The sequence below is a fragment of the Pezoporus occidentalis genome, unplaced genomic scaffold, assembly GCF_034315485.1.
Source record: "Pezoporus occidentalis ecotype Australia unplaced genomic scaffold, CSIRO_AGI_Poc_V1 ctg207, whole genome shotgun sequence".
In the NCBI taxonomy this organism is placed as follows: domain Eukaryota; kingdom Metazoa; phylum Chordata; class Aves; order Psittaciformes; family Psittacidae; genus Pezoporus; species Pezoporus occidentalis.
In genome coordinates this window covers 641,370-656,862 of record NW_026913932.1, presented here as the reverse complement: position 1 = coordinate 656,862, position 15,493 = coordinate 641,370, and the positions used below count along the sequence as shown (strand labels likewise).

General features: G+C 36.0%; 1 protein-coding gene across 7 annotated transcripts in view; it reads right to left on the bottom strand.

The window, feature by feature from the left end:
* Positions 1-15,493, bottom strand: part of INTS6 (integrator complex subunit 6) — a 49,766-nt gene that overhangs the window by 8,627 nt on the left and 25,646 nt on the right. For 6 of the 7 annotated variants that reach the window (XM_062618939.1, XM_062618942.1, XM_062618940.1 and 3 more), the window contains 13 exons: positions 13,924-14,107; positions 12,767-12,892; positions 11,761-11,915; positions 8,740-8,892; positions 8,454-8,586; positions 7,870-7,964; positions 7,356-7,466; positions 5,500-5,715; positions 5,265-5,391; positions 3,867-4,009; positions 2,965-3,199; positions 1,861-2,232; positions 1,285-1,378 (listed from right to left, as the gene is read on the bottom strand). In XM_062618939.1, coding sequence (XP_062474923.1) covers positions 1,285-1,378; positions 1,861-2,232; positions 2,965-3,199; positions 3,867-4,009; positions 5,265-5,391; positions 5,500-5,715; positions 7,356-7,466; positions 7,870-7,964; positions 8,454-8,586; positions 8,740-8,892; positions 11,761-11,915; positions 12,767-12,892; positions 13,924-14,107 — 2,144 coding nt within the window. The remainder of the gene's footprint in view (positions 1-1,284; positions 1,379-1,860; positions 2,233-2,964; positions 3,200-3,866; positions 4,010-5,264; positions 5,392-5,499; positions 5,716-7,355; positions 7,467-7,869; positions 7,965-8,453; positions 8,587-8,739; positions 8,893-11,760; positions 11,916-12,766; positions 12,893-13,923; positions 14,108-15,493) is intronic. The other variant, XM_062618943.1, reaches the window with a different exon arrangement.

Sequence of the window (15,493 nt, the reverse complement as noted above, 5' to 3'; positions counted from 1 at the left end):
GGACAGCCTAGAGATGTTTTCTGCAGGGACCAGGTAACCTTGGTTAAATGGGCTTGCCTGGGTAAGGAAAGCAGTAGAGAACTGCACAGGGATTGTAAACAGTGTTATTCAGTCAGATAAAATGACCACACTATAAAAATCTAACTTAAGAGAGAAGAGGAAGGAGAGATGAAGCTGTTCCTGCACTCCAGCCAGTAACACTTAAAGTCTAACAACACTCAACAGAAACAGAATTGCCAGCCTTTTCTACCAGCAGATGCAGTGAACTGTTGGATATGGTGGGAGGTAGGACTTAATTCTGATGCAATATTCAACTTTTGCCAAATTTTGTAGGGATTCAACTCAGGATGATTGGAATAGAGAGGCTGTGCAACAGAGATAAGAATTACAGATTATCTAAAGAGCCTAACTTTACAGGCATAAATATTCCAATCCCATTAAGGACTGCCCCAGATTCCAGAAGCAGTATTGTTTTGGTGTGCTGAGACAGTGAGGAAGCATGTATAATATACAGACTATGACCTACATGGCCTTCTGAAATAAGCCTCAAAGTTACAGTTGTATTTATGATCCAAGCAAGATGTTGGAATTATTAGTTCACTTCAACTCAAACACTGCAGGTTCCAATCATAATTACACATTTCTCCTTTCTTTTCTCTAGAAGGTCAAGCAAGTATGGTCAGTCTAAGGATGCTGTAATGTAGTTTCTGCCTGGATTAACAACACGGGGTTTAAATCCACAGCAATTCTCTCTACTCCAGTGACAAACTACCTCCCATTTCCAGAGCTTCAGACAGAACTTTCAAGGAAATGCATCATCTGAAGATGAATCTTTATGGAACATACCTGGATCTCAAAATTGATTTTAGGACATGATTTTGAGTTGATGCAGAATAATGAATTTCAACTGTTTCTGGAAGCCTAATTCACAGTAACATTCAGTTCTACCAAGTTTTTCAAATTAGCAGGATGCTCACATCTGAACTTTGGAACCTGAAGCCCTTTCTATAGTTAACTTATCTTTCTATGCCATTGTCCAGCTACATTTCTGGCAATTCTGCAGTTACGGTTGCTAACATTAAGACAAAATCTGAGGCAAAAAGGTAAGGTCGTGCAAACTGCACACATCAGGAAGTTTATGTGTTTCTGTTCATTTCCTAGGGAATTATTTACTTGTGGTGTAAAACACCATGGCAAGTTTCAAACAACTGCATCGTTGTCAAGCAGTTATGTATGGCAGTACATGGTGCAGTTTTAGAAGATTAATACAGTTCAGTTACCTACCTTGAAGCTTCTTTAATAACATTTTGTAAAAATATCAGTCGGGTTTGTAAGCTTCCTTGTACATGCTTTAGTAAAAAGAAGATTCTTTCATATTCTTAAAGAGAAGAGCAAAATCACAGTTACTTAAATGCCTATACAGATATCTGTTGTCATAGATCTGAGTGAAATGCAACACATTTCATTTCACTTTTGTAAGCTTTTAGGATATATTACCTATCAACCAGACCTGTAGCAATGATATACTGTTTAATAAACACTAACATCAAAAAATATAGGATATTGCAGTTAGGAATGCATTTAGGAATGCAGTTAGGAATGCAGTTACTGGAATACCTAACAAGTTCATTTTAATATCAGTAATACAAAAAAATGTGACTTTCATAAACACTGATAGGTAGAGCAATGTTTTAATCACTTATCCAGGAAGTTTATAGCAGAGGTTTAAGAACAAATCTTTTCAGCTTTATATTTATTTTGCTCCAGTCTCATGGTTCAATATGTTTCCAAAATAGTGATCTAATATGAACTGTCTAACTCTCATGCCAATCATCTGAAAGAAAGATTTTGTATACTTACTCCTTCCTGGTTTTCGGATTTCTTTCATAATTTGTGCTCTTAGCTCTATATTAATCTCTCTGGAACTTCTGCAATGCACTGGCTTTTTCCCTTTGCTGGGTGAAGACATTGGCAAGTTCTCTTCGGTACTTTGTTCTTTACTACCTGATTCTTCATGATTCTCCAAAAACCCATCAACATTCATGTTATTCCCTAAATGTTCATGGCCTACATCCTCTGTATGAGCTGCTGGTCGATCCAATGAATTGAACAAAGAAGAGGACGTTGAAAACTCTGAATCCACAGTATTTGGGAAAACATCTGATGAAAGTGTATCTGTAACATGATTCTCAACCACATCATCTATTGTAGCCTCATTATTTGTTTCTGATGCTGAAAAAAACAAAGATACATTTGCCAGTTTCACATTATCATCTGATAGAAGTCTATGAATCAGTTCAGTATTAAAGTCTCATAAAATTACACTCCAGCTTATATACTTTAGTGTACATGCCAGGCATAAGAAAATGTGTTTATGAATTGTAACACTGAGCAGATCTCTATAATCTCCTGGCAATTAATGGCTTAAAAAAATCACAAGCATATTCTTTATATGAAAATGGAAACTGCTATATGGACTACCAGCAAAAGAAAAAGCACCTGTAAAATGTGCTTTTATGACATGCCTGTTTTCCCATATTACACTGAACTGACAAAGTTCACTTTAGGGCTGAACAGCGAACAATATTGTTACACAGGGCCTCAACTCCACTCTAAGGGAAGTGAATTCACCAAGCTACAGCAAAATTCAAATTAAGTTCATGTTGTGATACTTTTGGAGCATCTGAATTCCCAGGCAAAGGATGAACACCCTTCTAACTGCTTACAGTGTCCCCTCATTTAGTACAGGAAACACACTGTTTATAGTGGGAAGTTCATATGAAAGAGACTGAAAGACTATCTTAACTGTTTCTGTAATTAACTCCAGATGGTAAGTACTTCATTTTCAAAAGTGAGGGATAAAATAGCCATATTTGGGAAATCAGCCAAAGGTATTTTTAGATAAATAACTTTTTTGCATAAATTAAAATGCAAACTCTCTAAAGATAATGAAGATTCACTTACTTTTGTGAACAGGAATAGGTTTAACAAGGTCAGGCTGTGCTTGTGTGATTGGTGTTGGTGGCCCTTTTCCTCCAATGTGATTATTCACAACTGGAGGAGTTTGTGGTCGACTTCTGAGCAGGGGTGACATACAGCGTCGTCGTTTTGGAATCCCTTGCATATTTGGTTCTCCAGGTCTTTTATGTTTATTTTGAGGCCCTGATACAAACTCATCTGCTTCATCTATCATCATTCCCTGTAATTAAATTAATGGGGAGAATAAAACTTATGCCAAACCCTCATCATATTAAAGACAATTAATGCTTTGTATACCATGCTGTATACCATATATATGATGCTGTTTACTATGTACAACACACCATTATGCACTGAACTCTTAAATGTCGATCAGATCGTTCCTAGACCAAATCAATGTGCTTAGGCCCTTATCCAACCAACAGTCTGCCAACACAATTGAGTGGGCTGTCAAGCTTTTCTTTTCAGTAAATTGCAAAATGACTCAAGCATTAAAAGAGCAGCTCAAAATGATATCGGCAATGTGGTCAAGTCAAAGACAGATACAGACAGAAGGGAGAGTCCAAGCTCTCAGAATTATGGAAAGCTTTTTATGGGGGAAGTTTGGTAAAGGAAACATGATTAGATAGATATTAGCTACACTACAGCGGCAAACGTATTTCATTTATAATATAATTCAGAGGCATAATACTGGATTTCCAATAGAGACTGCCTTCCTTAGGGTCCTAGCGATGGAAAAACATCTGAGACGCTCTCTTGTAAGCAGTACTTGTCCAAACACTTGAAAGTATTTCTCCACTATATTGCTCTTTGAATGGTCAAATCAGAAGCGCACACTCACGCACACCCACAAGCACATTTTTTGAGAAGCTTTACAAAAGAGTTACCTTTTTGTCCAATTTGAATGGATTGCCAAATGTATGAAGCCTTCGTGGTTGATCAGGATCAAGCTCTCGGAGTGGAGAAGGTACTTGTTTTAGATACTCCTGGTAGTTTCCCATTTGTGCTATAGGTACACTGTGAACTTGGTCTGCCACAACATAAGGGTTTATTAATACATTATACTGCTCACCTTATGACAATTTAGTCTATATCCACTTCACAACTCCAGTTTTCAGTCTTTTATCAAATGCATTAATAAAATAGATATGCAACACTTGCCATTATTCTTGTCTAACTGGCATTTATAACATCATGGTTTGAGTGCAGGAAACTTGCTTAAATATATGCCTTGCATATTTATTATTATGACAGGGAAATAAACAATAGTTGTCATGCATGGATATTAGTTTTCCAATATGTCCCATAACTTTTCAACAAAGTAGATGGGTTAAAAACGGAACAAATTGTAACTAAAACATTACTACAAACAAAAGATACATTCATGCAAAGTAGCAATGCCATGCTACATACAGCTTTGACATAACTCTCTCCAGTTTTAGCCACCCAGAATTAAATTGAGACTGGCATTTCCCCACAGAAACAGTGATTTTTGGCCACTGAAATCAACCAATTCTTAAAATCCATAGGACCTGATTCTAAACTTGTTATGGATTTAAAGTTGCCAAGCCTTTGATCAAGCAAAATGTACACTAACAGAAATAGCAGAAATAACATTAGGTTTTACGTGGTTTAACTCCCTCCCTAAAGAGCAGCTTCTCACCATGTCACATTACATTGTCACTTGATCACAGATGTTAATCTGACCTTAGTAGTGGCAGAACTACTGTAGCATACAAGTGCCTTTCACCTGCATTGCCCTTCTCATTTTCTTCACTTATTTCATCATCATCTGTTAGATGCTGTAAAGCACTACCAGAAGACATAGTAGAAAGGTAAAGGAATAAATTAGCAGACTACTGAACTATTTGCTGTCGGCCTGAACGGCAAAAGGATCACACCGGCAGCACCCAGTGAACAAGATTACTTTTCCACTGCTCGCAATACACTTCTATGGAGAAAGATTGTAATGTTCAGAACTGCCCTGTGACTTTTTCCCTCAGATACCCATGACAGTTGGAAAAAACAGCGAACAAAATCTTATGTAAAAGCCCAAGTCTCATACAGACCAAAGGACAGAGCAGTGAACCTGCGATCTTCCCTCCCCTCCCCGTTTTTTCTTCCAGCAAGTTACTTAAGGAAAAGCCTAGAGTATCCATGGAGTTTAATGGCAGTATCAGACACCCACTAAGTTTTAAAGCACTATCCTATTTGTTACTGTCTTCAGGGTTTTTTTTTAGCACCAATCATATCACAGATAGACAAAAAATAAATTGTTGTCTAACCTTCATCTTGTCCTTTGAGGAACTTGCGAGTACTCTTCAGTAAATTAGATCTCATTCGTGTTAACTGATCCAAAAGATTTCTTCTGGGTATGTCATAAGCATTTCTAAAACTCTGAGGTTTCAAATCCTATGGTTCCAATAAATAAAGTTCCAATTAATACTGTGCATGAAACAATATCTAGCATTTCAATGGAAGTATATTGAAAATAACAACATTACACACAATGGTGCTTACCTTATTCAGCAAAGCTATTTGGAACCCAGCATACTCCTTCATATTGAGGTCTAGAGGTCTATGAGGAATTTCCCCAGTAATCCCCTGTAGCAGATGTTGAAAATCGTTCCTATGTGCCATAGACAGGTTGTGTGATCTGCTTCTGACCTTAATTCCAGTCTCTTGCGCTACCTTTTTGCCTACAGAGCCAATGACTCTATCGGACTCTATTTTGGCCTTAATTTGAAATAAATAAATAAATAAAATTGACAATATGCTCTTAAAAGGATTAGTCAGACTTATTCATTTTAAATTCCAACCTAGAAGATTCAACAATGTGCTAATAAACTATGACGACCATAACCAGGATGAGTGCTTAAGGAGTGCTTAATACATAACCACTTAATGCTTACTACAATTTTAAATATAGTGAACAGTTTGTGCCTAGGTCTTCTGCATATTTCTCCTCTGCTGCCCTTTATGGTATCTAAGCACCAATATGCATGCAATGCTTTTATTTTCATAAAATGCCATAATCTGACTAGTAATGCTCTGCAAATCTGTTTAGTCTAATAGATTTTTCTACAGTAACAGCTAAACACTGTAACTCTCAAAAGACTGATTCTCCCACAACTATAGTTGTGATCAGTCACACAACGGAATCACCTTTTTAAAACCACAATATGAATAGACATAACATTAATAAATAAATGCACAACAATACCCAGTTATGTTTGAGTACACAGATCTAACCCCTAATATTATGTCAGATTTGTACCAAAATCAAACATGTTCATAAATGCCAGATTTTTGGCAAAATACAGTTAAACAGAGAGCCAAAAGTAATTTAGTAATACACCTGCCAATGTTGGTTTTACAGATGCACATAAATTTATAGACTAATCAAAATCTGAATTTTACTTTTTAAGACTGCTGAGTACTACTGGCAGTGCCTTTCAGAAGTTAGAAAAGCTTTAAGTACAATTTGCAGTGCATGCTATTACATTATAGGAGTCTAAGATGCCTAAGTTGAGAGATCAGTTCACAGAATACTGAGCAGTATGATTATGATTTAACAGAATATACTGTAAACTTCAAGAGGTTTGCTTCTACCAATAATCATATATGTTAATGTTTTAAGAAAAAGCTGGTCCATAAGAACTCATTAGCTAAGTTATGGGTATTTGCACTGCTGTTTCTTGAAGTTTCAAGCCTACTGCATCATTTTATTATTTTGAACAAGAAAGCTTAACATGCACAGGTCAACAAAATAAAAGCAGAGGTAGCAGGGCAGAAATGCTTTTGCTGGTGCAGGAGACTAATCAAAGATAAGGGCACTACTGTGAACACAGACAACAATTTCAAAAAGTCACTTGCCACTTCTACATCTGTATCCTTATTTGAGATTCTGAATTTTGCCAGTTTGTATTTACTGAACAATTTCCATTTCATTTCATAAGCCAAAGAAAAGACATTTTCTGATTCTGATGCACAAAGTACAAATATCTATTTTCTGAAAAAATACTATAACATCTTTAACATCAAAGACAACATGTTTTCTTTTGGACAAAATTATGTTACCATCTGTACAAGTAAAAATGCTCCTAAAACATATTATTTTTAAAAAAAAAACAAACAAACCAATCTCAATTTGTACCTCCATATCTATATCTTCATAGTCCAGACTACAAAGCCTATTTAAATGTTAAGCTTTCCTTCAATTCTGAAAACCAAAATGCCTTTTTTGCTAACTGCTTATGGGAAGTTATTAACTTGATATTTCTGCTCTTTCTTCCTTCAAAGTCATTGAACTTGAGTATCTTAAGATCATCCTGATATTCGAATAAGCTTTTACTGCTCTTTTGCTTTAACATTACCTGCTGACTCAACTTTTTGAGATAGGAAATGACACTGTAACTAAGTCCATATTCCATATTGTCAGCTATAAGATTCGGTGCTCCCATCATTCTCACAGCTTTCTTCAAAGGCTGAAACATGAATATATTGTACAGTCATATTTAACTTTACATTAGTTGATGTATACAACATTTGCATTCATTGCAAATAGAATCTGAGGTCCTCAAAGTCAGAAAACCAAAGACCTTCAGGGAAGCATTTTTTGTTGTTGTTTTAAAGCACTGCTGCAATTCATATAGAATCAATTAACAGAAATATAATTTATATATGAGTCACAGCTGATGAAACTGTCATAACGTTCAAGTCTCAAGACTTCCACAGGACTCCAGTTAAAACAGCAAGTACCACTATGCACAAAGTCTAGCTATTCTTTATTAATACATATTCTACTTTAAATAGGGAATATACACATAGTGGAAAGATAACTACAGTTACATGATAAAATAGAAGTTTTAACACAGTAAGTCATCTTACCCCAAGATAATATGGAGGCATTGTCTTCAAATAGCTTTCAAATGACTGTCGCCATTTCAATGTAGGCTTTGCCTTGTGTACTTTAAACAAGTCATCTGATGGTTATAAAAAGAAGAGACAAAATGAAAGACGTGTCTAGGCAGCACTGCATCATTTTTTCTAATAAAAGAAACTCTCAAAGAAACAAATTCTTCAATGCTGAAGTTAACATATGTATTTTAACATGTATATGACTTAAGTATATACACACACAAGTTTAAAAAAAAAGCCAAAGGATGAACTTAATAAATTATTTATCAAAATGAATTTGTAATTGAGACAGACTGATGGGGAAAAAACGGCTCCTAAAATAATGGAAGAAGTGAGACCAAAGCATATTTTAATTAAAACATCTCACACGGAGTCTGAGTCACAGAGTAGTCAATTGGTGACAAGTGAAACAAGTTACTGATGACATTGCTCAACATGCTACCTTTCTATAGGGGTGTGATTAATACTGCCATTAGTTGCAGTAAATCTGCTTAGATGAGATCAATTTTTCAATTGCTTACCACCTAAGAAAACTTTTATGAAGTTGTCTTTACCTAGCAGTGGAAGGAGGACTGGATAATTGTAAGGCATCACAAATAAATTCACACAGTTCAGCGCTGTACTAGCTTTCAAGTAACCAAAAGGATGACCAAGTTCACTGTATTTTGCACTATTGCTCACATATACCTGCAATAAAACACATTATGTTGTATGTAAATAAAAAAAAATCCACATTACATTATATGTGCTGAAATTTTACCTCCTACTTTAATTAGAGAATAAAGTCTATGAAAAACAACATTTTATAAATAACTTCAGTTCAGCATGCACTCTACTTGCCTGCCAGCAGGTCTGAGGGGATTTTCTTTCCAAGATAAACTGGGTCAGTGGTGAAGGTTCTAACTCGTATTTATCAAAAGGCAGTTTGTCAATTACCATCGGCTCACAGTCAGTACAGGAAAATTTCACCACAGGATGAGATGTGCGAGGTGGCTAAACATAAGCATTCCACTGTTAATAAGTCTGCACAATGATTAAAATGCAATGGTGCTATGACAACTTAAGTAATACATGTTCTTTGAAAACAGTCATATTTAAGGAGCCTAACTCAATACAGGATTCATACATATTGTTAATGAGTCCTAAGCAATTCATTTATGATGTTAGCACTGTCTCAAAATCTAAAAGAATCTTATTTTCTATATAAGCACCAGTTATTTTATCTGGTAAGCCTAGAACGTCAGAGTACACAAGTAAAACTTCTTGCATATACATAAAAAACTTTGCAAATGAAATTAAATTGCAGGGAGGACAACAAAAAACAACAACAAAAAAAATAAAATAAAAAAAAAAACAAAACAACAAAAAACACAACAAAACTCTTCAATGCTTCTCTGGGGCGTGCCCATTTTTATTCCCACAGAAGCAGGCACTGTACTTCTGCATTTGCTGACTTCCTCCAGCACTTTTCCTTCTTGGCAAATTTAACAGTTATAAAATTCAAACTGAATTCTAATGATCAACAGCAGCATGAACTTAGAAAAAAACACCCCAGGCTTTAGAAGAACTTGCATTTGAACTAAGCCGGTGAAAATGTATTTCAATTCAAGCAATTTAAGTGCTTGGATTTTCACCTTTTTATTAATCAAAGGGAAAAGACCTTTGTACCTCAAGTTTCAAGTATAAGTTAACAACATAGTTGACATTTCTTTAGCTGAAAGGGAAAGCTGATTTCTTGTGTGATGATGGTTGGAGCTGTACATCTTCTACTGAATGTTTTCCAGGAGAGGAACATAAGCTCTTATACTTACCCTGAGCCTCCTTCAAGGCCACTAGAATCTGGGGAGGAGCTCAATTGGGAAGGCTCCTTCCATTTACTCTCTTTACAAGAAGGTAGCTAATAAATACATAAGATCAACTAAGGAAATACAGGGTTTCTTGGACCTTCCTATCATCTCACCTTGAAAGTAATTTTTCTACATCTATAAGCTCCAGCCTCTTCCTTTTAGGATAGGCCACCCAAATGTTATCTGCCCATAAAGTTGGTCTTGCCTTGAGTGTCTCCACTCTGAGAAGGTGTACTGTCCAAGTGCATACAAAACAGGAGGCCAAACCAACTGCAGGAACTGCAATTCTCTTCAAAGAAGATGCCTCCAGTAAATAGTTGTGGTGGAGTTTTTGACCAAGCCATGAAGCAGTTATACTAGGAATAAAAAAAGCTGCAAAAGAAGTTCAGTGCTAAGACTTGAGAAGTCAAATAACTCTTGGCTGGACAGAACAACTGCTCCTCAGAGCAATGGGAGCAGCCATTTTACGTGTTGATCTCCCAATGATACTTGAAAGTATCATTACCTACAGTTCACAAAACAGTTGTTGGGGTAGCACTGTTTGAGAAACTGTATTGTGGATCAGGTAATAGGCAAGAAATGAAAAATATCTAACTACAGACTCTTAAGTAGACAAGTTACAACATATGTTAAATTTTAACACCGTATTTTCAGAACACTAAGGAAATAGAAGTATTGCAACACTATCAGCAAACTTAGCGCCCCAACATTGCATAAGGAAGGTTCAAATGTGGAATTTCAATTGATGTCAACAGGAATTTAGATGCATATGCAACAACCCAGTGCTTTATGCAGTTATGGGAGCTATACACACTGAAACTGAGAGAATTTTTTCTCGTCTTCTCACCAAGTCAACCTCATGTTTTTAGCAGATTGAGTTCAACAGCTCTTCACTTGGCAAGATCTATTTTAGCAATCTCGATCAAAATCTGCAGCAGCAGGCGAACTGTACTGACTCTACAGTGAATGGAGGCAGATATGCCACTGACAGTGATTACAAGGAGCACAAGGGACAGTTTTCATACAGAGCAACTTGTTAGTATCTAGTAAACAATGACATTTTGTTTTTTAAATTACTATAGAAGATTTAATTTTATTGATATATGCTAACTTGCAGTTCAGGAAGGCATCCATGTCCTTCAATGAATGTGGCCACAGACACCAGCAATATCAAACCTGTAAATATGACTAAAATTTCATACTTGTATCAATCCTCAACAACCTTATTTCAAAGAACTTCATTTTTTTTTTAAATAAAGATAAAAAAAATTTATTAAAAGTCCAATCAGTTTGCTAGTCAGCACACTAATTTCAGATCAAAAAACCCTACAAAAATTCAATACAAATTGTCATAAAATATAGGGAACAATTATACAACTTCATTATTTCGACTTCCATGATTAGCAGAAATACAAAAATACATACTAATGATTAGCTCTCAGACCGAAAGAAAAGACAGTGGCCTACATTTTTATGAAAAATGTAAGTAAAATTAATTCTGTGGGCAGTATTTAAAAAAAAAAGATGAGTTTCTCCACTTGGGATAAATTGAAGGTGTGACTACACTGCACAACAGCAGATAAAATTACATTCAACTGCTGGAAAATGAAGACAAAGCTACCACAGGGATTCGAAATTGGGAAGATAATACTGTCTCTCTTAGTATCATCTGCGAGGCAATAGAATTTCATAGGCTATTATCAAAGTGCCACTATATTTCTGGTTTGATATTTTAACAGAGTCCAAACAGAAACACTGTAGGCATGTACTAGGTTGACATATGTGTTATGGGCAGTTTCTCAATGCTTTAAAGTTACTAAAAAGAAACCCCGTAATATTATTTTCTCATCCAACTGAACTGCAAAACTGGTTCAAAAGTGTCATTCCTTCTTGGGTCGCACTGTTTTTACGGTTGCTAAAATGAAGCACATATCTTAACATCTAAAAATCGGTGAACAGGAAATCTTGAAATATTCCCCCATGCACAGTCCTTTGCTTTAACTTCAGTACATACCAGTGTTGGAGAATTTTGATCTGGCCAAAAGGATTCAGGAACAGGCCAGTGACCTATAGGAACCCCAGTTTTAGGGTTTGGTCGGACATAAATAAGTTTGTGACAGCTGTGCCAAGGTTGGGGTCCAAAGGGTCTAGATATATCCACCTGCCCATCTACAGAAGAAAAAAGCTTTATGAGTCACAATAGTGTTAAAACTCAGACAGAATACTAAATAACTTCTGTGAAGTTTAAGAAATATTACCCCTAGGGAAGCTCTTTCTGCAGTTAATATTATTTCTAAGAATAGCAAACAGTTGTCAGTAAGCATTTCTGCAAAAACCCAGAAACCATGAGAAACCAAATAAGCATTGAATGTTTACAGGATCAGAGCTGAAAAAGCCAATTATCTGGAGCCCTTCTTAATAACCAGTTTCTTTATCCTCCTGTTATTATGAACAGACAACCTTCAAATCTCCATGCATACAAAAAAAGAAAGATATATATGACTAATACTACTAGACTTTTTATTGCAGCAAAGGAGGATAAAAAAAAAATACCACTAGCACTTCACAGTAACATCCTAAAAGGAACCCAGCTTAGAAGCCATTTAGAAGTTAGTGAAGGCTCTACAGTCATATTTGCTATTTTAACTCTTAATGCAGACCCTTTACTACATTAAACAGAAGGATATGTGTATAAACCCACAGTATTTCCATATCAAGCTCTTTACGTTTCTAACTGGAACTACTGCTTAAAATTCATGAACTATCCTTGATATGAATAACTGCATTTAAGACTACCTGAGCAACACAACCAAATGTAGAGGTTTTACATAGCGTGTAGCACCTATAGCCAGAATTCTGATAAAGTACAACACCCTTATAGACAGAACAGGTCCTTTTTTATAGTAATGTCTTTTAAATTACAACATTTTATCTTTTGGCAACTATTACATGAAGTTCACTAAGTTATATTGATAGTCATCCCTGCCATTTGATACCACACTGTAAAAAATGCCAAGTACCATCAATTGGTGAGGGATCCGGTCCAGCTTTTTCAAAATTTATTACCACGCCACTTTGCACTTTTTGCACCAATGACTCAAGACACTGATTCAGCATTCTTGGGGAGCACACACAATATGATCGACCTAGAATAAAACAGTCAAGATCAAAGTTGTTCAGGGTTTCTATCCCTAATTTTAACTTGGATCATTTAAAACTGTTCACCCACCGTACACATTGATTTATCTACGGACCACTCCTTTAAAGCTTCTCCCAAACACTGTCTTTAAGCAGAAAGGCAGCCTAGTGGCACAGTGACAGTGTCACATGCACCTCATTGGAAATGTTCAGGTTTTAGCCCCTCGGTGACTTCAGCTCCAATTCTTGGCTGCATTCATGGAAAATGGGCTCCCCCTTGTGACAAACACTTAACTGTCCATGAATTTCAGTCAAAGCCCCATCAGTATAGCCTGACACGACAATCAGAAAGCAGTGGAAAGAAATCCTTTTGGAACGTTTTTTAAATTCCTTTGCTCTCCAACACAGAGAAGTCATGTTTCTAATATCTGATAATACTAAAAACTTTCACAAACAAATTATAAAATAAATGCCTGAGTTTGATCTGGAATATAATTTTTAAAATTATAATTAAGATTATAATTAAGATATATAATAACAGTTATGAATTATGATGGAGACAAAAGTATTGATTTTGCAGAATTATTATACATCTGCATTACAGGAATTCTGCATTGCATTCTGCATGTTCTGAAGAGGAGGGCAAAACCAAAACAACCCAACACATTTCCTTCACTTTTGGCTTCTTTAGATCAGAGTATGACAGGAATTTAGCAAAACTATACTGCAGAAACAACAATTTTTATAATTTTAAGTTGTGATATCAAGATGTATTGGAAAAAATTAAGTTTTCTCTTCTAAGAAACAGCTAAGGAAAGTAGATCCCCACTCTTCCAAGGCAGGCTACATTAAACTGTCTGTAGCTTTAATGCAACAAGTGTCTTTAATTTTATTATATTGGAGTTCTGAGTTTTTACAGGTAATATGAGAACTTGGAAATACTTATTCCACAACATGTATGTGATTAATAAACTTAATAAATTGAATTAATTTTAATTTTCAAAAGTACTGACTTGTCAAAGGAAACCAGGGCACCCACCTCCTGTGACTTCACACATAGGTGTGATTGCAGAGTCATCCACCGGTACTCCTGTCATCTGCTCCGATTCTGGTGCTGTAATACCAGGCAAACGGAGAACCAAAGCAAATAACCTCTGATCCCATCGAAAGGGTTCCTTAGTCAACTCACTTCCAGGTAGAGGGGAATTGAGAGGTAAATGGAGCTGAAAATTAATTTAAATCTGTGAATATAATGCTTTAAAGAAAATCAGGTTACATAGTGATGGCAATTCACTCCATACAAACATATTTATAACCTCTCCACAGATACTTATAATTTGATTCAGGTACTGTATTTTAATCAACACTTCAAACATTTCAAGGCCAAGTAATGCACAAAGTTGAAAGTTACAGACTGAGTGGGAACAACCACTTTTTAAACCTGACCTAAAGTTCAGAATGAACAGAATATTTTCTTTAGAATTTCAGCACTAAGAACTGCTTCACTGCAGCGTTCTTCTGTTCAGTATTCTGCAGAACAGGCCCAGTCTTTTCCTTGATTCGCCAAGATAAAAAGCACACCTGAATGAAAAGGTAATGTTAAACTAAGACTCCTGTGGAAGAAATACAACTTAGGTATAGTTGCTCAAAAAAAAAAAATCTAGCTGCCAGGATGCCCTACTCCAAAGAACTCAGCTCCAACAAGTGAACTAATGCAGTAGTTATATTAAGGAATCAAAAGACAGAGATTTTACATAACTTGAGTATATCCCACAACTGAACTCATGCCTGTCCTTTAGATAAAAGCATAGATTAAAATCAACTCTGAAATGCAAAATGAGTTCTCACTTATAGATAATATGTAATAGTAGAAAAGGCTACCCATACACGGAAGAATTGCTTGCCATGTGCCATTGTGTTGCCTTTGTCTGGAAAGAACTGCACAGAAGTTTTAGTTCAAAATACTGAAGATACCATCCGGGGACACACAATACATGGGAGCATTTCTTTTCGCTTCAGTTCCCAGAAGAGACAGTAAAGATATTCAAGTTTCAGACTTCACATCCTTGGGTGACATGGTTTAGTGGGAGGTGTCCCTGCCCATGGCAGGGGGATTGGAACTAGATGATCTTAAGGTCCTTTCCAACCCTAACAATTCTATGATTCTATGATTCTATGAATCCTATTATTGGTGAGCAGGCCTTCTGCTTATTCTGAGTACATGCTACTACATACATTTATGCAACCATAAAGAGCAACACAGCTTGAAATCCTCAAAAACCTGAGAACCCTATAGACCCTAGGTTGAATAAAAGCTAGGCAAGCATTAGAGAACTGCAGTGGCACAGTAGTTGGTGAAAGAGAACAGCTATTCTGGCAATGACTGCACATACAGCTTACACATTACAATAGGCAGCACTAGCACTGCTTAAGGTTTACTACTCAGGTAACTGCAGGCAGCTCTATCTTAGGAAATGTCATAAAAGATTGTTACACACTTAAGCACACAAAAATATCCATACAGTCAACTTCTCTAAGTTGACTTTCTTTTTCTAAAATAGTAAAAAGAAAAAAAAAATCTACAAGTAACCCTGTTTGAAGGCTTTTCT